The sequence below is a fragment of the Giraffa tippelskirchi genome, chromosome X (genome assembly GCF_054371585.1).
Source record: "Giraffa tippelskirchi isolate mGirTip1 chromosome X, T2T-mGirTip1v1.2.pri, whole genome shotgun sequence".
Classification (NCBI taxonomy): Eukaryota; Metazoa; Chordata; class Mammalia; order Artiodactyla; family Giraffidae; genus Giraffa; species Giraffa tippelskirchi.
This window is the reverse complement of record NC_137289.1, coordinates 135,385,179-135,407,944: the sequence shown is the minus strand read 5'-3', so window position 1 is coordinate 135,407,944 and position 22,766 is coordinate 135,385,179. Positions and strand designations below refer to the sequence as shown.

The window sequence follows — 22,766 nt, the reverse complement described above, 5'->3', positions numbered from 1 at the left end:
GTATTTATCACCTCCTTAGGAAGACAAATGATCTTTCCTCTTGGTATAATGTATTACATTTTTGAAATTCATATATCACCTGATGAATTTTATGCAATACTGACACAACAAAATGTTCCTAGAATTTGACACGTTGAAAAACACTGTCTTCTTAAACAAATGAACTTGCATGCATTATTTACGAACATCCAACTGAGGCCTTTTCCTTTTGGCTTTAGCTGTCAAGGCCCTCGGTTGCAGTAGGTAGATCATCCCCAACACCTGAGGTCTATATTTCTCTTCTTAAAAAAAAAATTCTTGTAGTTTAAATCTATTGGGATAGGTTGGATGTGAAAGGATTTAAATTGTAAGCTGTGTGATAAGGGCTACGTTTTTGCCCTGAGAACTGGTAAAGAGGGGACCTGCCCTGGGTTGTGCTTTCAAGAGGGTTTCCCTCTGGCTCTCCCCCAGCTGTGCCCCTTGCCACCAGAGACAGGCCCAAAGTGCCAGGGGCTGCACCTCTGTCCTCTTCTAGAACACAGTTTGTATCCCTGAGACTTGCAAGTTCCTGTCCAAACTGCTCAGCATCCACTTCCAGGGCCCATGGGAGTCTCTTCAGTTTATCATCCCAGAGCCCGATGGATGATGGAAGACTGCCTGCACTCAGGGGGCCGCTGGGCTGGGGGAAGGGAGGAGAGAAGAGGGGGTGCCAACATGGTTTTACATGGAACGTCACAGAACTTGTGGATCTTGAATTGGAACGTGGGTTTCCAGGTGGGTAAGAGTTATATTTACAAGTTAGGAGTCTAGACAGAGGATGAGATGGTTGGATGGCATCACCGACTCGATGGACATGAGTTTGAGCAAGCTCCGGGAGTTGGTGATGGACAGGGAAGCCTGGCGTGCTGCAGTCCATGGGGTCGCAAACAGTTGGACATGACTGAGCAGCTGAACTGAACTACAAGTCTAGAATGTAAATACTTGATTTAACAGTTTGCAGCCTGGTTTCTGGCTTTAAATGACATGTGCATAGACTGCATTTGTGCTCTTGTCTCACAATTTAATGTAGAAATGAGCTTGAGGAACTATATTATAATTTTTTAAAAATACGGACAATGAGTACTCATTATGTTTGGGAATAATGGCAAATATTCTGTCAATCGAGCTCTTTTTAGAGTAAAAGACTTTCAAATGCATTACAAAGCTAGAAATTGGTTGAAATGTCAAAATTTCATCTTAGTTCCTTTTCCCCATTTGTAGAAGATATGTGCACCCAACCGTTTTTTTTTCCACTGAGAATTCTATTGACAGAAAGTTCTAGAGAACAGGGATATGTCTTCATCTGATAAGAAACCAGGCTCAGTGCACCCAGAGAGCACTTGACCTTAAGGAATCCAATGGTGAGTTATAGCAGAGGAGACGTGAACAGACATGTTGGCCACTGTCTTGAAAGAAATGGTTTCCCTCTTGTCCTTGATTGTTTCTAGTAACTTCAGAGAACAGCTCTGCTATTTTTCCTCTCTAGTCTGTTTTCTTCATCCAGCTGCAAAATCACATCCTGAACCTAGTCTTTTCATGCTGACTTCTGTCATCTCATTGGGCTTTCATTTGTGTTCAACCTGAAATGTTTATTGCTTCCTCCCTCTGGTCCTGGGGTGAAAAGATGTCCAGATCATGATCTCAGCCCTCAAGCAGCTCAAAGAGGAAGCAGACAGGTATATGTTCTCACCTGGATGCTCTTACTACCAACGGGAATAGGAATGGAGGACCAGCAGGGTCTGTGGTGGAGAGAAGAGACCAGAGAAGAGGAACATTGTTGTGGTTTTAATTTGCATTTCCTTCAGGACTAATGAAGTTGAGCCCCTTTTCATGTATTTATCAGTTCCTTGGATAACCTCATTTTGAAGTGTCTGTTCAAGTCTTTGGTCCACTTTTTCTCTTGGGTGATCTGTCTTATTGCTTTGTGCATTTTCTATATGTATTTGTATGTGAAGGACAAGTGCCATTTTGACATAGCTTCCAGGCAGAGAGAAAATCATTAGCACTGCCTTTGGCAGATTTATTTGTGTGTCATGTGTTGGGGAAGAGTGGGAGTTGGTGTGACTCTGAGATCATGGATGAGGAAGGAAGCCAGGCTGATGGTCTGCTGGTAAACAAATAATTCTATGCCTCTTGAGAAGTAGCTGCCATCCTGAGCCTGCCTTCCCTGCATCGGTCCTCTCCCTTTCCGCCCCTCCCCTCCTCTTTCTTCCCCTCCCCACTTAGGTTCCATTCCCTTTCCTTTTCCTTCTTGTATTTTCAATTCCATTCTTTCATCTTTCCTTCCTCCCACCTTCCCTCCTCCAACAAACCTGTCTGAATAGGCATAGATAGTCCTGAATAAGAATTGAAAAAAGAAACAATAGGAAGCATCTACAGGTATATCTGTGGGTGACAAAACATACAGAATACTGAGAAGCACAGCAATAATAATGCCTGACATTTCTTCAGGCACTGTTTTAAGCACTTCATCTTAAAAAAAAAAAAACCCTATATGAGATAGATTATTATTATCTCCATTTGTCAGATGGCAAAATTGAGACCCTGAGAGATGAGGCACTTTCCTCCACTCTGGGTATTTCAAAGAGGGTGTATTTAATGCTGGAAATTGGTTCCAAAGGTACTGGAACCAACTGGCAGAAGGAGCGAAGAGGGGGTGATGCTCTCCAGAGTTCAGTAACTGCAGAAAGCTGCTGCTGCTACTGCCACCTAAGGGGGAAAGGAGCCGACCCTGAGCCTGCAGCACGCTCACCCCGTGCCGGCTGCTGCTAAGTGGAGCTCCAGGAGGCACAGTCCCACACACTCCTGCTGCTGTCACCGCTGACCCTGCCCCTGCTGGAGCCATGGGCAGAACCAGGGGCAGCAAGCAGAAACCACAGGAGGCTTCGACCTGCCTGCTGTCCTCCCATAGCCCATGGATGCTCCGGCTGGCAAGGGAGCTTGGAAAGTGAGCTGGTAGGCCTCACATTAAACATGCCAGAAGGTCTGAGTGGGGCCGAGAGTCAAAGCATAGCCTCCACGCACAGTATTGCGCAGGATGTGGATACAGGGAGGAGAAAAGCTTATTTCATTGAATCTAAAATACAGTTGATTGAAGATATACCACAATACTATGTACCATTAAGAAAGACAAACTCTGTCAACTTACACCACGCCACCAGTTGTAAGGTACACCCTACTTCTAGAGACATTAAAGCTTGAAAAAAGCCCCTATTAAAATTGATGTGATGTGGTAAATGCCTGCATTCACCTTATTGTTCTTTAGATGCTCAGTCATGTCTGACTCTTTGTGACCCCATGAACTATAGCCCAACAGGCTCCTCTCTCCATGGAATTCTCCAGGCAAGAATACTGGAGTGGGTTGCCATTTCCTCCTCCAGGGGATCTTCCCGACTCAGGGATCAAACCCGCATCTCCCACTTGGCAGGTGGATTCTTTACCAGAGCCAACTGGGAAGCCTACATTCACTTTGCGTGTAGTCTAATGTGGTGAATTCCTCTAGAGATGATCGTAATAGAATCTGAGTGATATGATAGGTTGCCCGTGACCTTGAGAGGAAGAGGGGTCTAGGAGGACCTCCCTGAGGAGCCAAATTTGACCTGAGTCTTAGAAGATGAATCTGAGTTTCCTGAAGAAATGATTTTCCAGGTAAAAGGAAAAATCTTTTCTAAGACACAAAGGCTAGGTGGAGTTTGGCGTGTTTGGGAACTTGAAGAGGTTTAGAATGATTGGTGTGTAGGGTGCAAAATGAGGAGCTGTTGGTCCAGTGAGGATGGCATGGGTTCAATCACGTAGGGCCTCCACATGAAGCATTTCGACATTTTCCTGAAAGCCACTGGCAGCCACTGAAGGGTTTTAAGTACCATCAAAAGTCCACTTGAAATTTGACTCAGGACTGCAGTTCGGTTGGTCCATTACCCTTGTGGCTGCAGCTGTTGTTAAATATTGAAGCACCTCCTTACTTCGCTGTGGCTGGCTGCAGCTCTGGGCCCCCTGCAGCCTCGTCTACCCCACTATGCTCCTGGGACCCTCAAGATCCAGCAACTAGACGTCGTGCCGGCTAAGCTGCTTACTCCCTGGTGTTGCTGCCTTGGCATCCATTTTGTTTGGCCAAGTGGCCTATGGGGCCTTGAACTGAAACTCGCCTCTCTTACAAGTGCATGTCTTAGATCAGAGGTCCCCCACCTCCAGGCCATGGTCTGATACCTCCTGTCAGATCAGCGGTGGCATTAGATTAGAGTTAAAAGTGCACAGTCAATGTAATGCACTTGAATCCTCCCAAAATCATCTCCTCACCCCCGGTCTGTGGAAAAACTCTCCCATGAAATCCGTCCCTGATGCCACAAAGGTTGGGGACTGCTGTCCTAGAGAACAGCCCACAGTAGCCCTTGTGATTGTTTCCCCACCTCCCAGAGTCAGCCCCCTTGGGTGACTCTTAGATAAGACCCCTGTGGAGCTGACCACAGTCCTCTTTTTGGTTTGAATTGATCCATCTGGCCTTACTCAGGAACCCCAAAGCACTCCACCCAGGGACCCTAAGAGAGGCCTGTGCCACAGGTCCCGCCTCTTTTTGTCTGCACTCTGCCTTCACCTTCCAGTGTGGTGCGCCCTGTACTTCCTCTTGTGGTCTTTTGCTGAAAAAAGATCACCATCCGGTACCCTGTGCTCCACTTCACAATTGTTCATTTAACGAAATGGTAACAGCTTGCCACAGCAGGGGGCCAGGGAGACTGGCCCCAGCCCCTGGTCAGTGCCATGCCATACTGGTTGGTAGATATTCTGAATGTCATCCTTGGTTTCAATACATAAGTTTAATGTTTAGTTTTGCTAGTTCTTGAGTTTACCTTACTACACTGTAAAGAGATTCAGTGGTTTCTCTAAGCCACTGGTTCTCAAAATGTGGTCCTCAGACCAGCAGTAGTAGCATCACCTAGGAGCTTGTTCCCTGGAGGAGGGTACGGCAACCCACTCCAGTATTCTTGACTTGTGAATCACATGGGCAGAGGAGCCTGGTGGGCAATAGTCCACAGTGTTGCAGAGTCAGACACGACTGAGCCAACTTAGCATGCATGCATGCAGGAGCTTGTTAGAAATGCAGATTTCCAACCTACTGAATCAGATACCTTAGGGATAGAGCCTAGCCCTCTAGAAGATTCTGGTGCCTTGATTCTCTATATGCCTCTTACCTTCAGAAACAGATCTGAGTAAGCTATCCTTGAACAGTTGGCTATATTTAAAGATGTTAGTAGTCTAACTGAGGGCTCAGGGTGGGCCTAATCAATTTGAGGATGTAGTAGGTAAGTACTAGTTGGATGAATAGTCACTACGTTTTAATAGAAGTTTTATGCAGTAGAGTGCTCTGGGAAAAAAAATCTCATGGGTTTTGTAGCTATTAATCATGTCCTTTTTTATATTTTATGATTTTTGACATCTTCAAGCCTTTTGAACGCAGTGAGGGGTGGCCCCTCAAAGGTTTAGCTAATAGTGAGGGACTTGCCTTATACCTTGCCTCTGAAATGCAAAGCAACCAATCCTGAGTCCATGCCCCCACCTGCCTCTTTTGATCAGGCTTGTGCAGTGTCCAGGACCGTATCCCCCTGCCATGATCACCCCAGGGCTAGGTACTGGGCAACTAGAGACCACTCCGGTAGACCAGAGCCTGCTGAAATTATTCACATTCTAAACCTGCTCAGTTGCTTACCCAGGCTCGCCCATTTCTTCCATTTTGCTCATACTTTCCCCTCTCCCCTCTTGCTGTCCGACCAACCCTGGTGCTTCTCCATGCCCCTTTGTCAACTAAAAAAGATTCACAACTTGAGAGTTGCGAGTTAAGTTTTATTTGGGGCAACATGAGGACCACAGCCTGGGAGGCAGCATCTCAGATAGCTCCGAGAGACTGCTCCAAAGCGGCAGTGGGGGAAGGTCAATATATAAGATTTTGGTGATGGGGGAGTTCAGTACCATTAAAGCACTCATTTTACAAAAGCTTTCTTCTTAGTCATGAGGATGTGATGTCACCATGAAAGGATTTAGTGCTTCCTAGATATGAGGAGATGCAAGGATTGAGATCATAAAATTTGTTCCTAAAAACATCCAACTATCTAAATACCTGTCCCACCAGATTCCCTGGAGCACAGAGTGCCTCACTCCACCCTGAACTCCCTCAAGGGTTGTTGAAGGTCAACAGCTATAGCAGCTATAGCAATAGCTCAATGTCTGTAGGGGCAGATGGAGAATGCCTTTGTTGTTCAGTTGTTGGCAATGCTCTTGTTAAGTGCCAATTTGTAGCTGACACCTTCCTCTTGAAAACTGTAATACTCTTCTTCTTTTGAAGCCTGTCTCTGTGTCTGTCATTTTATCATGCCTGTTTAGAACGAATCCTGGGTACCTCTCAAAACAGGAGCCACATAGATATGAGTTCCAACTGGGCCCTGTCATTTACCCACCAGGTGACCTTGGGAATATTACTTATCTTCTACCGGCTTCAGTGTCCTTTTCTGTAAAACCTGGGAAAAGATTCCTATATCCTAGAACTGCTGGAAGGACCAATGATAATACGCATAAAGTGGGGGCATCCTTGGCCCAGGAGGTGAGAAAATCAGGGAATAAAAGCCCCCTTTAGGCTCAGAAGTAAACAAGTACAATTCATGGCTAGATACCTTTCAAATGTATATATCTTTCCTAACATTCAGTTACTAGCAGCAGGAAATCAGGAGATATTTTATATTTTATGTATTGTTATTTTTGTTCCCCAACTCAAAAGCTTTTTTCCCCCATATTAAATTATGGCTGCTGTTCCTATTAAGGAAATAAAACCTCATGTCTTTTAAACAAGAGAATTAGAGGAAGCATAGCTTATGGCTGTTCCTCAGCTCAAGTGTCATTTTGACATGCTACACCTAACTGTGCTAATTACCTGAGGTAGATAAACAAATTTATCAAGTAGCATGGCACAGAGTAAAGAGGTTGGAATTTGAAACCCCTCAGGCCCTAAGATAAATATCTGCTATGTGACCTTGGCAAATCACTTACTAGCTCCAAACTTCAGTTTCCTCATCTGTAAAAGGAGACAGAACACCTAGCTAAGAAAGATGTTGTAAAAGGTCAGATATAATGTAAGTAATGAGTCTCATTAGTGGAAGGCCTGGATCTTGAACCCTCTGTAGCCTGCTGGACCTGCCAACAAATAACAGAGCCCTGCCACAGCTCCCAGCTCTGAGTTTCCAGTGTTCAGTTTCTCTCTCCCTCTTTTCCCCTCACTTACTCCCTCCTCCTTCCAGGGAATGGATGAATACATTTTTCAGGATTTGAATCATTTCCTTCCCTCTCACTGAAATTGGGATTTTACTGCCAGAAAGAGAAGACCCCGAACATCCAAGTAATGACCAGATGCACTCATGTCTAGCATAAAGACATGCCTCCAGTTTGTCTTCCAGGCCACTGGGGTTGGGCTGAGATTGCCAAACTCATGTCTCTGGATAAACAGTCTCACCTGTGAGTTCTGCAGGCAAAGACGTGAATGCCCAGGCAAGTTCCCTCTTGGGGTGGGGTTTGGCCTATTTGAAAGCTTTCCCTTTTTCCCTAAGTTGTCCAGTCTTGCAGGTCCTCCTTCTGGAAGTCTTCCCAACAAATCTACTGCTCAAGAGATTTCTATTTTTCTAGACACTTGGTGGCCTGTAGTATTCTGTAATTAAGTTGCCATGTGTTTTGTGTATTTTCCTGCCCAAGCTCAGTTTCCCAGTCTGGAATCTCTGGCATAGCTTCTTTGTCTTCCCTCACAGGCCTTGCAGAGGGCCAGGCACCTGAGAAAAGCTCAAGAAACTTCTGTTGATTTATTAATTGATTCCAGTTAAGGCTCCTGATAAGTCTTGGAGCTGCTTCTTCTTTTTAAAAATATTTATTTGGCTATACCAGATCTTAGTTGTGTCATGCTGGATCTAGTTTCCTGACCAGCGTTTGAACATGGACCCCTGCATTGGGAGTGTAGTCTTACCACTGGACCACCAGGGAAGTCACTTGGAGCTTCTTAACTGAAACAACTTGGTTGGTACAGACCCAACATTAATAAACTCACTTGCACAGTGACTTTTTACTTTACTTTTATAGCTATTGAGAAATTATAAACTTTTTTGACAAAGCCCACTTCTTTTTAATAGCAGAATACTGACTTTTCACCTCAAAACACACTAAACAATATGCTATAACTTCAATATTACAATTTCAGGCACAGACACATTGGCCAGTTTCCTTGACACAACAGCTTGTATTTACAGAATATCAAGTAGAATGATTTTCAGAAGCAGGTCAAGTGTGGTCAGTGACTATTTTGCTTTGTTTATGTGTGCCATGTAGGTGAGGTGAAGAGGCAGCAGTTAGTTTAGGGATTGGTAAACTTTAAAGGGCCAGACTTTTAAAGTGGTAAGCCTCACATACCATCTGTGTCACAAAACTACTCAACTTTGACTTCATTGCATGAAAGCAATCATAGATGATACATTGACAAATGGGCATGACCTTGTTCCAATAAAACTTTATTTACAAAAATAGGCAGTGGGCCTTATGCCTTAGTTTGAAGATCCCTGCTTTTGTCTCTTGTGAGTACACAGTGCTTTGAATTTGTTTTGCTCTAAAGGTTTTTTTTTTTTTCTGTGCTACAACTTTATTTTTAAGTGCAGTATGAGTGCAAAATAATCATCTCTGAAAAGGTTGAAAAATTAGTGCAGATAATGGCACAGAATGAGGAATGCACCTGATACTGAATGATTAACCCTTTCTTATACCAATCCCCACCTACTCTCATGTCTTCCTTTAGTCCTTTGATGGGTAAAATAAACCTTCATTACATAATATGAACTATTTATTTTCAACATCTTGAAACAGACCTGTTTTCATTGTCCAATTAATACATTTTTCTATCTGTATTTGCATAGCTTCATTTGGGATGGAATGCACCATAATTTTCCTGTTACAACTAATGGAACTATTTTTGGGTTTAAAGGCTTTTCACTGAGCAGTCAAGTGTTCAGGAACGAATCCATGTGGTTATGTGATGGACAGGTGTGCTTCAGACTAAGTCCCAATCGCCCTCATTTTTGGGGAAACTGCCAGTCCAAGGCTTCCAGTTGTCAACTCACAATCACCACTGCATGTCAGCCTGGACCTGGAAAGGTGTGAGGAGATTAGAAGGAAGGAGAAAGGGAAGGCGTGGTCCTGGTGTTGTGCTTATGAGTGTGTCCTCTTCCCTGTGCATAGGAGATGGTAGTGATCCCCTTGCTATCTTTCCACTTCCACCTTGTCCTATGTCACCAGAGGCCAGTCCTTGGACCTCAGCATTCTTGGGGGCAAAGCAGAGAGAGAAATACCTTTGCTAGCAAATATAAAGGTTTGCTGTTAATGTTTAGTCACTCAGTCATGTCCAACTCTTTTGCAGCCCTGTGGACTGTAGCCCACCAGGCTCCTCCATCCATGCAATTCTCCAGGCAAGAATACTAGAGTAGGTTGCCATTTCCTTCTTCTTTAGGGGATGTTCTCAACCCAGGGATCAAGCCCAGGTCTCCTGCATTGGCAAGTGGATTGTTTATTGCTGAGCCACCAGGGAAGCCCCATATATAGGTTTACCGTGGGGTTAAAATGTGATATGAAACTGCTATACCTGTGTGAAGTATTATTACCATCTGAGCATCTAGAAGGAATCAGGAGGCTGAAAGACGCTCCAGACACTAGTCTGGGGTTCCTGAAGCTGTTTTTTAACAGTAAGTGGCTGGAGCTGACTGGTATAATTTTCATTGCTTGTATTTCTGCCTTCACTGTTGCAGGCCACAGACTGTGGCTGATGGGGCTGCAGCACTGAACTTGACAGATAAGATTCCTGACCTCATAGAGCTTGCAGTCCAAGAAGCATTATGGAGTCAAGTCCCAAAACTCGTGGGAGGATCCCATCCTAGAAGTCAAAGGCCTGCTAGGATGTGTTATTGGAACAATAGCACCAAAATAAACCAGCAGTTGATGAGCACATAGTGTCTACAACATACTATGATGTCATAATTTGGACAAAAGCTTGTGCTTTTCTGGCTTGGGAGGGGGGCATGAAATGAGCAGAAAGTAGGGTAACAGGTGTTACAGGACTGTCTGCAGAGCCTTGGTATGAACCCCCAAGGCAGTGGGCAGAAGTTTTGTATAAGAAAAGTGCTCCCCTGGTTTCCAGAAGTAGCTGAATTCAGCTTCACTCCCAACTGTCGTATGACCTCCAGCAAAACTTAATCAGGTGTAATAATAACATTGAAATATCAGTTGCCCTGCCCCATGAAGAGAGCAGATTTTTATCACTTAAATTGTTAATATAATCCAAGAAATCAAAGAACCAGTTATTAATCAGTCTTTCCAGTGAAATCAATAACCTCTGAGTTCATCCCAGGGAACCTGCTGAGACGGGGGCTTGATGAAAACACAAGAACGTACTAACTGGTGGTGGGGCTGGAGGGCAAAATACATGGGTGTACTTTTCATCAAAACACGCAAGGAAAAACCCTCTTGCCATATCTTGTGTGCTTGCTAATAAGCTTAATTTGAACACTTATTTGCCTTTTTACAATTCTTCGCACCACAGAAAGGAAGTGCTTTCCCTTCTTCCTTAAAAACAAGTTCCAGTCCAAACCATCAGCCTCTGTAGGTTGTCTTAATTGCTACTTTGCACCGCACTGGGCTATGACTCTGATTTTTGGCACATGCTGTCATACACAAAGTTCCGAAAATAAAATGCTCCAGGATATCCCCGGAACTCTTAGAAGGCTTTAAAAGGGGACTTGCACGCTGAAAGAGTATCTTTGATGAAGACAATTCAGGCGAGCAGAATGCTTATGGCAAAAGAATTATGTGATTCTTCGAGATCTTGAAGTGGGTCCGAAGAATCCTTGCCACCTAACTTATCATGGTTTGGGGGAGTTTGACGAGAATCCAGTTTTGATAAAGACAATTGTTTTTTCCTCCCCAAGTGACTATACATTTAAATAGCTAAAACATCTGTTCAGCAACATAGTAAAACATGTACACTCGGATCGCCTGAGAGAAGAGCCTGCCAAACGGTCGGTTGAGAGGGACTTTGCTGGGGGAGAGCACCAAGATAAAGCAACCACTGTTTTGTCTGGTCAGGGGGAAAGGCAAGGCAACCAATACTTTGGGTTTCATTTCATTTGTGAAGAATTATTTGAGAAAGGGTGGCGAGAGGACATTTCCTGACGGGATTTTTTTTTTAACCTGTCCATTAGTAGAAGAGCATGAAAACCTTGGATGTCAACGCCTAACAGACTCTTGAGACCAGCCACCAAACCACAAAAAGCGACTTTCTTCTTGCCTGGCCTCTCCGTCTCTCCCGATGGAGGCAGAAACAGGGAGTAGCATGGAGATTGGAAAGACAGCCAACAGAGGCACTCGAATCGCCCTGGTCGTGTTCGTTGGTGGCACCCTGGTGCTGGGCATAGTCCTCTTTCTAGGTAAGTGGGGGCGCTGGAGGCCAGGGAACTGGGTGAGTGTGCAGTGGTTTCCTTGTGCTTAATTCTGGCAAACCTTGTCAGGATGCAGGTGGAGGGCTGTTTGCTTGTGTTAGTAGGTGGTGCGTCCTTAGTTTCTATTAGATATGCAAATGAAAGGAAGCTTTTTCTTTAGGAAGGTAAATAAATACGAATGCCCAAGTACCAAATACATAATCCAAAATGTGAAGTGGGTATAAAGTGGCTTCGAGTGGCTGGAGGACTTGGTTGCCTCAGGCAAACATTTTATTATGCATTACATTTAGCAAAATGAGTGTTGATGAATTCATAGTCAGATACTTTCATTTATTTTGTGAGGAAAGACTTTACATTGTGATCAAACCATGCTGGAATTTCTTTCCATTTGATTTTTGTCAATGTTTGCCTGAATGACTCATGAAATTTAACTCACAAAATACAAATCAGTCTTTAAAAATGTACCTTTAGTGGCATTCTTCAATTCCTTTCCAATCTAGTAACTCTGGTGGAATAAAATTTTAACTCTTTCTATTAGATTTAAAAGTTAATATGAAGGAAAACAGAGGTTTTCCTCCCAAGATTTGAAAGGTATTGTGATTCATTGATTTTAATGACTATTGGTGAGAATGACGTTCCCAGAGAGTATGCTGCTGCTGCTGCTGCTAAGTCGCTTCAGTCGTGTCCGACTCTGTGCGACCCCATAGACGGCAGCCCACCAGGCTCCACCGTCCCTGGGATTCTCCAGGCAAGAACACTGGAGTGGGATGCCATTGCCTTCTCCCCCAGAGAGTATATATGATGATAAAAACATATTCTTAAGAGAAAGAATGAAATATCTTAGAAAGGGGAGAGGGATGTTCTAAGATTTTAGGCATTCTGAATCTTCGACTGTTCTCCTTTGTATTTTTCTCATGCGGCCTATACTATTTCATTAGCTTGAAAATTATGTAGGTCCAAGCCCTTTCCTGAGGAGAGTCTAGGTGCTGTTTGAAATGTAGCAAGCCTGGAAACAGACCTTGGCATATGCAGGATGCAGGCGGCCATGTTTATCTTGGCAAGGGAAAGCCAGTAATTAAACATTAAAAAGTTAGGGTTGTGTGGTTGAAAACTGCTAAAACGAGCAAACCATCTTTCCATGTTTTCTGTGGCTGAAGATTTAGGAAATTAGATGGGTTTATTGCTGAATCTCCTATTCCTGCAACTGAACTTGAGGCTTTTGAAAACTGTTGTGAGATTTCTTGGCACTTGGGGTTTAGGCAAGTGTCCTATCCTGAAATTCACAACTGGGGAAAAAATGATAAAGTCAAGGACTATGCACTATGTGAGAAGTGACTACAAAGTTAGACTATCAGTGTTTTGCAAACACTCCCAAACTTAAAAATCCAAGTGATTATTGTTTATGTAAAAATATGTGCTCTTTTTAATGATGTTACTGCTGCTTGAAGCTTCTTTGAAATTCCTCCCACTCTTATGGGAGTTCTGAGGCTGTAGCATATTATTAGAATATTCTTGATGGTGGCATTTTTTTTTTTTTTGCCACACCATTCAGCTTGTGGGATATTAATTCCCCAACCAGGGATCGAACCCAGGCCCTCTGCTGTGCGGAGTCCTAACCATTAGAATTCGGGGATTCCAAATCTTTGTTCTTTGACAGATGATCCTTTGGGATCAGCTCTAAAGTTTTTCAAGCACAGTAAAATTCATCAAGCCAGTTGCTGCTATTATGTGGTAAGGAGGCCTACATAAAATAGAAAAAAATAACTTTCCAATGTGCCCGATAACTTGGCTATCTCTCACTTAGAATCTTTAAGAGAAGGTGTAATGATGTTAGAGAATAAGGGTGTGGCCTCCCTCAGCCTTCGCTACTCCCAAGTGTGGTCCGTGGAAAAGCAGCAACCACATCACTTGGGAGCCTGGGCCCCACCCCAGACCTACTGATTCAGAATCTGCATTTTTCACAACATCCCCAGGTGATTCATTTGCAAATTAAAGTTTGAGAAGTATTGCTTCAGGTGGCCATGTCCATTTGGATGTATATATTCCGAGACATTTGCTTTTAAATAGTTGCATGCTCTCAAATTACAAAAGAAATGGAAAAAAAAAAAAGAAATGGTATTTTTGTCAAATGATATTTTTTCTTGTGGTGAGAACTTTTAAGATCTACTCTCTTATCAAATTCCAGATATACAATATAGTATTACTAACTATTGTCACCAGGTTGTATGTGACATCCACATGACCTATTTATTTTATAACTGGAAGTTTGTATCTTGAAAGGAATAAGTCTTTAACTATTTTATTATCTTTTTTCTAAAATAAAATAAGGTTAGTATCAAGAAGGTATTATCCAGAATGATAAAATATCATTATTTACAATAAACTTTCTTTTTCCACATTAAAAAAAGACATGCTCATTAAAGAACATTTGGTAAACATATAGTAATAGACGGAAGGGAAAATTTATGGTTCAATCACCAAGGCATATTGAAATATTTCATGCTAATTGTTATGCTCAACATATATATTTTTACTTTTTTTGCTTTCTAAAGAAACCAAAATATAACTTTAAGATACTTCTTTTCTTGAAATAGGCCTGAGATGTTTGTTTCATAGGCAGTTTTCTTGAATGTTTAATGTAACACAGGTAAAAAGACTGGAGGATGGCAGCAGAGAAAAGAACAAAGAAAAAGCAGGCTCCTCTTAGAATGTGGGTTAATAAATAATACAGATTGCCACACTGGCAGGTGATGTACAGGTCTTCCATCTCTAGCAGAAACATAGGGATATTGTTTTTCTGCTGAGGATGCCATGAAAGGCCTTGGCCTCCCTTCACCCTCTACCTTCCATCTCCCCACGGCCACATCTCCAAATGATTCCTTATTTCTGCTCACAGAGTACAGCGATAATGAATTCCCCACAATTTCCTTGGCTACCACAAATATTTTCAAAGTCCAAACTCATATCTGCTAACGTCAGGGTGCTACCTGAAGTTTACGAAGAGGGCACCCCTCCATACGTTTGCAGAAAGTTGCCAGCCAGGCAGGGGAAATGAAGCCATTGGTGAAAAGCTACTTAGGTCTTGTAGGGTTTCTGTTTGGTTTTGTTTTGGTGGAAGTAGTTGGAAACTTGGTCCACCAAGCTGTATCTGTGTGGTAGCTGGGCTGGGCCTGTTGGGAGGTGGGTGTGGAGTACAGGACAGGCAGATAATGATTCTCTGGACAGAAAAAAAATCACTGTTACTCTTCCTCCTTTTATGGGCTGTATCTGTATGAATGGTTTAGATAAGATGCAGAACTTTAAATGCCACATATGCTAGCTTTCTCCTTCCACTCTGGATTTAATCCATATGACACAGTCTCTAACTTTCAATTTTCCCATCACTAAAATAAGAATGTAGTTGTAAACAAAAAAGTGAAATGATTAGACTTAAACCACAGATAATCAGAGATAGAGACTTTCAGTTCAGTTCAGTCGCTCAGTCGTGTCCGACTCTTTGCGACCCCATGAATCGCAGCACGCCAGGCCTCCCTGTCCATCACCAACTCCCGGAGTCCACCCAAACCCATGTTCATAGAGACTTTAGGGATTATTTAACCGAATGGTTCTCAAACTTGAGTGTGCATCACAATAACATGGAGGGCTTGTTAAAATGCAAATGGGACTTCCCTGGTGGACCAGTGGTTAAGAGTCTGCCTGCCAATGCAGGGAACATGGATTTGATCCCTGGTCCAGAAAGATCCCATATGCTGTGAGGCAACTAAGCCCCTGTGCCCCAACTGTTGAAGCCCATGCGCCTAGAGACTGCTCTGCAACAGGAGAAGCCGCTGGAATGAGAAGACCATGCACCACAACTAGAGAGTAGCCCCCACTCACCGCAGCTCTCTAGAGAAAGCCCACGCTAAGCAGCGAAGACCCGGTAAAGCCATAAACAAATAAATACATTAAAGTTAAATGAATAGAATGAGGACAGTTGGGCCCCAACTCCAGAGTTTGTGAGTCTGAAGGTCAGGGTAGGGCTTGGTCATCTGCATTTCTCATTAGCTCCCAGGTGATGTTGCTGTGCTGCCTTTGCCCCTGGGACCCCACTCTAAGAAATGCTGGTCTAGTTGTGCCCACTTGGCTTCATGTTCAAGCAAAGCAAGTTTGGGAGCAACCAAGAGTCTCACCAAGGTTGCTTAGCTAGTGACCAGAGTCTGGTTCTGTGACACAGAGCCAAGTGGATTTTTGAATGTGGTGTCAATACAGGGAAGGATGAATAGATATCAACTGTCTCACAAGTGTACCTGACAGTGGGTTACCTGTTGGTGGTCTGATGCAAGCCAGTCATTTATTTTGGTCTGTTTTTTCAGTGAGTCAAGGTTTCTTAAGTCTCCACGCTAAACCAGAGTACTGCCTGAAGCCACAATGCATTGAAGCTGGTAAGTCAGTTTTCCACCCTATGTCAAGTGATAATTATGGTACCTTGGGGAGTAGACGAGAAAACAGGTGGTATTTTTAGTATTTTGCTTGTTTGAGGTTTACCAAGTATGAAATGCAATTCTGATGAAATTTTCACTTTACTTTCAAGTCTTGGTGTGAAGTTGTGGAACATAGGTTTCCTGTTCTTTCTTTTTCTTGCAATAAAACAGTAGTGCAGTATTCCAAGTCATTATAAGGAAATAAGAAAGGGGTGTAGAAGGCTGAATGGCCTTTCTTAAAACCTGAAGACAGAGACCATCGACATTCCTATTGCCTTAGCTGGATGTGGGCTGTAAAAAAAATACAGAGAATCAAGGAAATACTTAGATTTTTGGCAGTGGCATTGATTAAAATGGAAAAGACATAGGTAAAAGGGCTTTTAAACTCTGAGGCTTTATACAAAGATATTAGGTTAGATAGCTGTGTTATTAGAGTTATTTTTTAAAACTTTTAAAATTGAAGTATAGTTGAATTGCAATATATTAATTACTGCTGTACAGCAAACTCAGTTATACTATATATGCTGCTGCCAAGTTGCCTCAGTCGTATCTGACTCTGTGCGGCCCCACAGACAGCAGCCCACCAGGCTCCACCGTCCCTGGGGCTCTCCAGGCAAGAACACTGGAGTGGGTTGCCATTTCCTTCTCCAGTGCATGAAAGGGAAAAGTGGAAGTGAAGTCACTCAGTCGTGTCCGACTCTTAGCGACCCCATGGACTGTAGCCTACCAGGCTCCTCCGTCCATGGGATTTTCCAGGCAAGAGTACTGGAGTGTATACTATATATACACACACACACACTATGTATACATTCTTTTCCATCATAGTTTTATCACAGGCTTCCCTGGTGTTCAATTGGTAAAGAATCCGCCTGCAACACAGGAAACCTGAGTTGGATCCTTGGGCTGGGAAGATCCCTGGGAGAAGGAAATGGCAAGCAACTCTAGTATCCTTACCTAGGAAATCCCAGGGATAGAGGAGCCTGGCAGGTTACAGCCCATGGGATCACAAGAGTGGAACATGATTTAGCAACTAAACCACCACCATCACTGAATTTACTTCCCTGTGCTATACAATAGGACCCTGTTAACCATCCTCCTGTATGTAAAATAGTTTACATCTGCTAATCCCACACTCCTTGCCAACCGCCAGTCTATTCTTTTTTTTTCTGTCTCATTCTTAAGTTACACACACACACACACACACACACACACACACACTTTTAACCAGGTAATATGTTCAGTGACTTACATGTGCCATCTCATAAAATCTTCACAAGAACCCCATGAAGTTGGTGCTATCACCTGGCCCAACTGCATATGAGGAAATATAGGCTTCCAAAAGCTAAATAGCTTGCTAAGGGTCACAACCTGAGTTAGCGGCAGGGCTGGGTTTCAAGTTCATGTCTGGCTCCTGTCCATCTGTGCCCGTGTGCCAGAGGCCATGCCAGGTAACTTTCTTGGAGCCTAGTCCTGTCTTGCTCTATTGTTTCATAACATTAGACCTACTGGAGTCTAGTGACTAGACAACTGTTGCACCTTTTTGATCTTGTCCCAGAAAGGGTGAGAAAGAAGTGCAAATCCCAGGTCCTTTCTTGTTCCCAGCAGAGCAGATGACCCAGGGTTTTCTCCAGTGGAGTGAGGGTGACCTGGAGTAGGGTGAAGGGCAAGGTGGGATTATCAGAGGACAGCTTTTAGACCTGACATCCCTTCGTGCTTTGGCTATCGAAGGGGTCTCACAGATGTGTGAAATTTACATTTTTGAACTCAAACTTTCAATTTGAGTTTAGTCGAGTTTTTGTACAGAGGACCACTTATTTAATGAGTTTTGTCTCTTTACTATGAATCACAATAATGAAAAAGTAAAGCCTGAAAGCTGACACTGATCCCGTCACTTCCTGCCAGCTCGTTTCCCTTCTAGCTGGTTTTAGTGTAAGCCTTGCTGTGTGCACGTGCTTGCCTGCCTGCCTCGGCGCCACGTGCCTGCGAGCCTCGGCGCCACGTGCGTGCGTGCGTGCCTCAGGGCCACGTGTGTTGCGTGTGCCTGCCTCGGCACCGCATGTGTCATGTGCGTGCATGTCTGTGCCACGTGCGTCACGTGCGTGTGCCTGCCTCGGGGCTGTGTGCATCACGTGCGTGTATGTCTCAGCGCCATGTGCGTCACGTGCGTGCGTGCCTTGGTGTCTTGTGCCTGCCTTGGCACAGCGTGTGTCACGTGCGTGTCTGCCTCGGCGCCACGTGCATCACGTGCGTGCGTGTCTCAGCACCACGTGCATGCGTGCGTGCGTCACATGCGTGTGTCTCGGCGCCACATGTGTGCCTGCCTCGGCGCCGCGTGCATCGCGTGCGTGTGTGTCTCAGCTCCATGTGCATCATGTGTGTCATGTGCATGCATGTCTCAGCCCGCGTGCATGTGTGCCTCGGTGTCGCGTGCGTGCGTGCCTGCCTCAGGGCTGCCTGTGTTGTGTGCGTGCGTGCCTTGGTGCCATGTGCGTCACGTGCGTGCGTCTCGGCGCCGTGTGCGTCGCGTGCGTGCGTGCCTCGGCGTCGCGTGCGTGCCTGCTTTGGCGCCGCGTGTGTCACGTGCGTGCGTGTCTCGGCGCTGTGTGCGTCGCGTGTGTGCGTGCCTCGGTGCCGTGTGTGTCGCGTGCGTGCGTGCCCGCCTGCCTCGGCGCCGCGTGCATCACGTGCGTGCGTGCCTCGGTGCCGTGTGTGTCGCGTGCGTGCGTGCCTGTCTCGGCGCCGCGTGCATCACGTGTGGGCGTGCCTCGGAGCCGTGTGTGTCGCGTGTGTGCGTGCCTTGGCGTCGTGTGCGTGCCTGCGTTGGCGCTGCGTGCATCACGTGCATGCGTGCCTTGGTGCCGTGTGCGTCGCATGCGTGCGTGCCTTGGTGTCACGTGTGTGCCTGCCTTGGCGCTGCGTGTGTCACGTGCATGCGCGTCTCGGCACCACGTGCGTGCGTGCGTGCCTCGGTGCCGTGTGCGTGCCTGCCTCAGTGCCGCGTGCGTTGCTTGCGTGCGTGCTGCGTGTGTGTCTACCTCGGCGCTGCGTGCTTGCATTGTCTGTAGGATGATGTTTGGGAGCAGGGCATTCTGGGCATTTTGTGAGCAGGTGCCATCTTTTCCGAGGTTCCTTCTTTCCTTACCGTTCCTTTTCTTCTCTTTTTTGCTGCTGCTGCTGCTAAGTCGCTTCAGTCGTGTCCGACTCTGTGCGACCCCATAGACGGCAGCTCACCAGGCTCCCCCATCCCTGGGATTCTCCAGGCAAGAACACTGGAGTGGGTTGCCATTTCCTTCTCCAGTGCATGAAAGGGAAAAGTGAAAGTGAAGTAACTCAGTCGTGTCTGACCCTTAGCGACCCCATGGACTGTAACCTACCTGGCTCCTCCGTCCATTGGATTTTCCAGGCAAGAGTACTGGAGTGGGGTGCCATTGCCTTCTCCGAAACAAACACTGCTGCTGCTGCTGCTAAGTCACTTCAGTTGTGTCCGACTCTGTGCGATCCCATAGACGGCAGCCCACCAGGCTCCCCCATCCCTGGGATTCTCCAGGCAAGAACACTCTCTTTTCTAGTCACATTCTAATCCCTCTTTCAGAATGACAGATGGAGAAAGAATACAAAGAAGTGAGGAAACAAGGAAAGGGCTTGTTAATGACAGTGGTGGTAATGGATAAGAGCAGAGAGGCTGACATGAGTTCGAAGGCTTTTCTGGCCACATACAGGCTGTGTGATCTGGGCTAAATACATAAACCCACCTATGGCTCAGTTTCACAATCTGTAAAATGGGAAAAATATTTTTGTGTGTGTGGTTGCACTGGGCCTTTGTTGCTTCCCATGGACTTTCTCTAGTTGTGGAGAGCAGAAGGTACTCTCTAGTTGTGGTGAGTGGACTTATTGTGGTGGCTTCTCTTGTTGCAGAGCACAGACTCAATCGTTGTGGCCCACAGGGCATAATTGCTTTGCAGCATGTGAGATGTTACAGATCAGGGATTGAACCTAGTTCTCCTGCATTAGCAGGCAGATTCTTTACTACTGAGCCACCAGGGAAGAGTTTTAAATTTATCATAATGGTTATGAGAATAGAAGACAATAATGATGGTGGTAGTACTAGAAATTGAGGTCCATGATGTCTTACCCTTTACCCCTTACTCAGAGAGCATTGTAACTCAGTTAGCAAGACTGGACCTGGCGTCAATTCTTGTGATGGCAAAACTGTATCTTAACTCATGTGAGGATGTTTTAGGCTTTGTTCATCCCTCTTCAGAGAATGTGCACTATTCCATATAGAATTATTGTGTTTGCTTCAGGAGTGTTACTTAAGACGTTGCTGGCAGTATTATGTCATCTGTGGTTTATGCATTGCATTACTTTTCTAGACTCTATGAGTTCTGAAACATCTGGCCACAAGAGTTTAGCATGAGTGTTTGTGAAATTGTAATAGCAAATTTGTATGTATGGTTGCCAGATTTAGCTACGTTCATACATTCAGGATGCCCAGTTATATTTGAATTGCAGATATACAATGACTTTTTTTTTGGTACAAGTATGTCCCATGAAATATTTGGTAGTACTTGCACTATAAAAGTAGTCATTTATATGAAATGCAAATTTCCCTGGGTATTCTGTATTTTATCTGGCAACCGTATTTATTTGGCAGTGTGCCTGATACTGTTCTAAGTGCTTTACATATACTCATTTAATTCTCATGAAAATTCTACGTAGTGCTTTTATTACCCCATTTTACAGACGAGGAAACTAAAATACAGAGAGGCTAAGTAACCTGCCTAAGGTTGCATAGTTATTGCATGGTGTTGTTGGCATTCAAAACCAGGTGGTCTGGGTCTGTAGTCTGTGATGAGGCTACACCGCCTGAGAAGGGGTTAGCATGGTTCCTGGCACAGAGGGAAACCGCTCAGTATTAGTGACTTTATTGTTACCACCCACCCCACCCCTTTTAGCCCTGGTTAAACTTTAAAAAGTCAGGCTGGTATAAGGAGTAGTGCTTCCACCTCTACTACACAAACGCTAGCTGGAGACTGAATAACAATTTTTCTTGTATGTGATGACTTGAGGGAATACATAGCCTGACGTTTCACAGAGTTTCTTTGTCATCATATTTATTTTTATTAAAACAAGACCCTCTGAGTTTTATCCATGAACTGAGTAGGGGGAAAGGAGTTTTGGTGTCTTGACAATTATGGTCCCTTGCAATTTTAAGTCACAGCTCCTCTGCAGAAAGTGCAACCCTGTGCCCAGCTGTGAACTGTGAATGATGAATTGAGAGGCTGTAGCTGGAGTTTTTCCACTTAGTGGGCTCAGTTCCAAATTCAGTGTGAGTGATGTATTCCCCACTTTATATCAGGACTGAGGTCAGAGCTGATCTTGCAGTTTAGATACCTGCAAGAATACTGAGGAGATGGGATACATTGGAGGGTTGGGGGCTGGGGGATTTGGGAAGGTAGCCAGAAAACAGTGTGCTTATGTGAATACAAATGTGTGTGCAGGTTCCTCTGTGTGACTCTAAATATTGTATGGGACCGAAACTTGTATGATCCATGTCCCTGAGGTGTCACACAGCAGATTCATTCTGTGACTGCAGAGCCTGATTAACCATAAATATAAACTAAAATGAAAACTGTGTCCTAACATATTTGCATATTACATGTTAATGATGAAATAGTAGCAGAAACAAAAATTATAATTGGAGACAACAATTAATTTTGAAAGATAAAAATATTGTGCTCGCTTTGGCAGCACATATACTAAAATTGGAACGATACAGAGAAGATTAGCATGGCCCCTGCACAAGCTTGACACGCAAATTTGTGAAGCATTCCATATTTTTTGGATCGGTTCTAATGAGGTGGATGAAACTGGAGCCTATTATACAGAGTGAAGTAAGTCAGAAAGAAAAACACCAATACAGTATATTAATGCATATATATGGAATTTAGAAAGATGGTAATGATGACCCTATATGTGAGACAGCAAAAGAGACACAGATGTAAAGAACAGACTTTTGGACTCTGTGGGAGAAGGCAAGGGTGGGATGATTTGAGAGAAAAGCATTGAAACGTGTATATTACCATATGTGAAATCGATCACCAGTCCAGGTTTGATGCGTGAGACAGGGTGCTCAAGGCTGGTGCACTGGGATGACCCTGAGGGATGGGTTGGGGAGGGAGGTGGGAGGGGGGTTCAGGATGGGGAATGCATGTACACCCATGGCTGATTCATGTCAATGTATGGCAAAAACCACTACAATATTATAAAGTAATTAGCCTCCAATTAAAATCAATTAATTAAAAAAAGAAAGATAAAAATATTAAGTTAATTTAAAACTTGTCAAACTTAGATTCTAAACCTTTTTTTTCTTTCTTTTTGGGGGAGTGTGGAAGGATTGAGAGTGGTGGGGAATTTGAAGTTCTGTAGTGATTAGGATGCTTGTATATTATTCATTTCATCAAAGACATAAAGCTGTTTGAAATTTTCATAGAATGTCTAGGCTAAGGAAATAAGTAGCCTTACTTTTAAACCTGGAGGAACCACACATAACCAAACTGTAGAATGCATATCTACATTTATGCAGATTATACTTTTTTGGCTAGTCATTCATGTTTAGCTTAAAACTCATTGGGTTTCCATTACTTCAAACATAAATGTATTCTGGCATTAATTAAGTATAAAAATCACCCAGGATGTCATCTTTCCAATAGCATTAAAATATTAGCTGCCCTTTAAAAAAATCATTTGGTGCGTATCTTTAGGTTAGAGTGGTAGCCAGCAGTTG

The 22,766-nt window shown here is 44.2% G+C and overlaps 1 protein-coding gene and 1 non-coding gene across 5 annotated transcripts in view; both read left to right on the top strand.

Annotated features, from left to right (window-relative positions):
* The window catches only part of PHEX (phosphate regulating endopeptidase X-linked), a 228,124-nt gene that overhangs the window by 14,015 nt on the left and 191,343 nt on the right, over positions 1–22,766 (top strand). Inside the window, exons 3-4 of one of the 4 annotated variants that reach the window (XM_081565946.1) lie at positions 11,286–11,507; positions 15,872–15,940. In XM_081565946.1, the coding sequence (XP_081422072.1) occupies positions 11,390–11,507; positions 15,872–15,940 (187 nt within the window). In that variant the 5' untranslated portion in view covers positions 11,286–11,389. Of the gene's footprint in view, positions 1–11,282; positions 11,508–15,871; positions 15,941–18,928; positions 19,527–22,766 lie in introns of those variants that run through there. The other 3 variants (XM_081565944.1, XM_081565947.1, XM_081565948.1) reach the window with 3 other exon arrangements.
* Positions 21,715–21,821, top strand: LOC145537336 (U6 spliceosomal RNA). Its single transcript, XR_014076356.1, has one exon. It is a non-coding gene; the product is annotated as a U6 spliceosomal RNA (small nuclear RNA).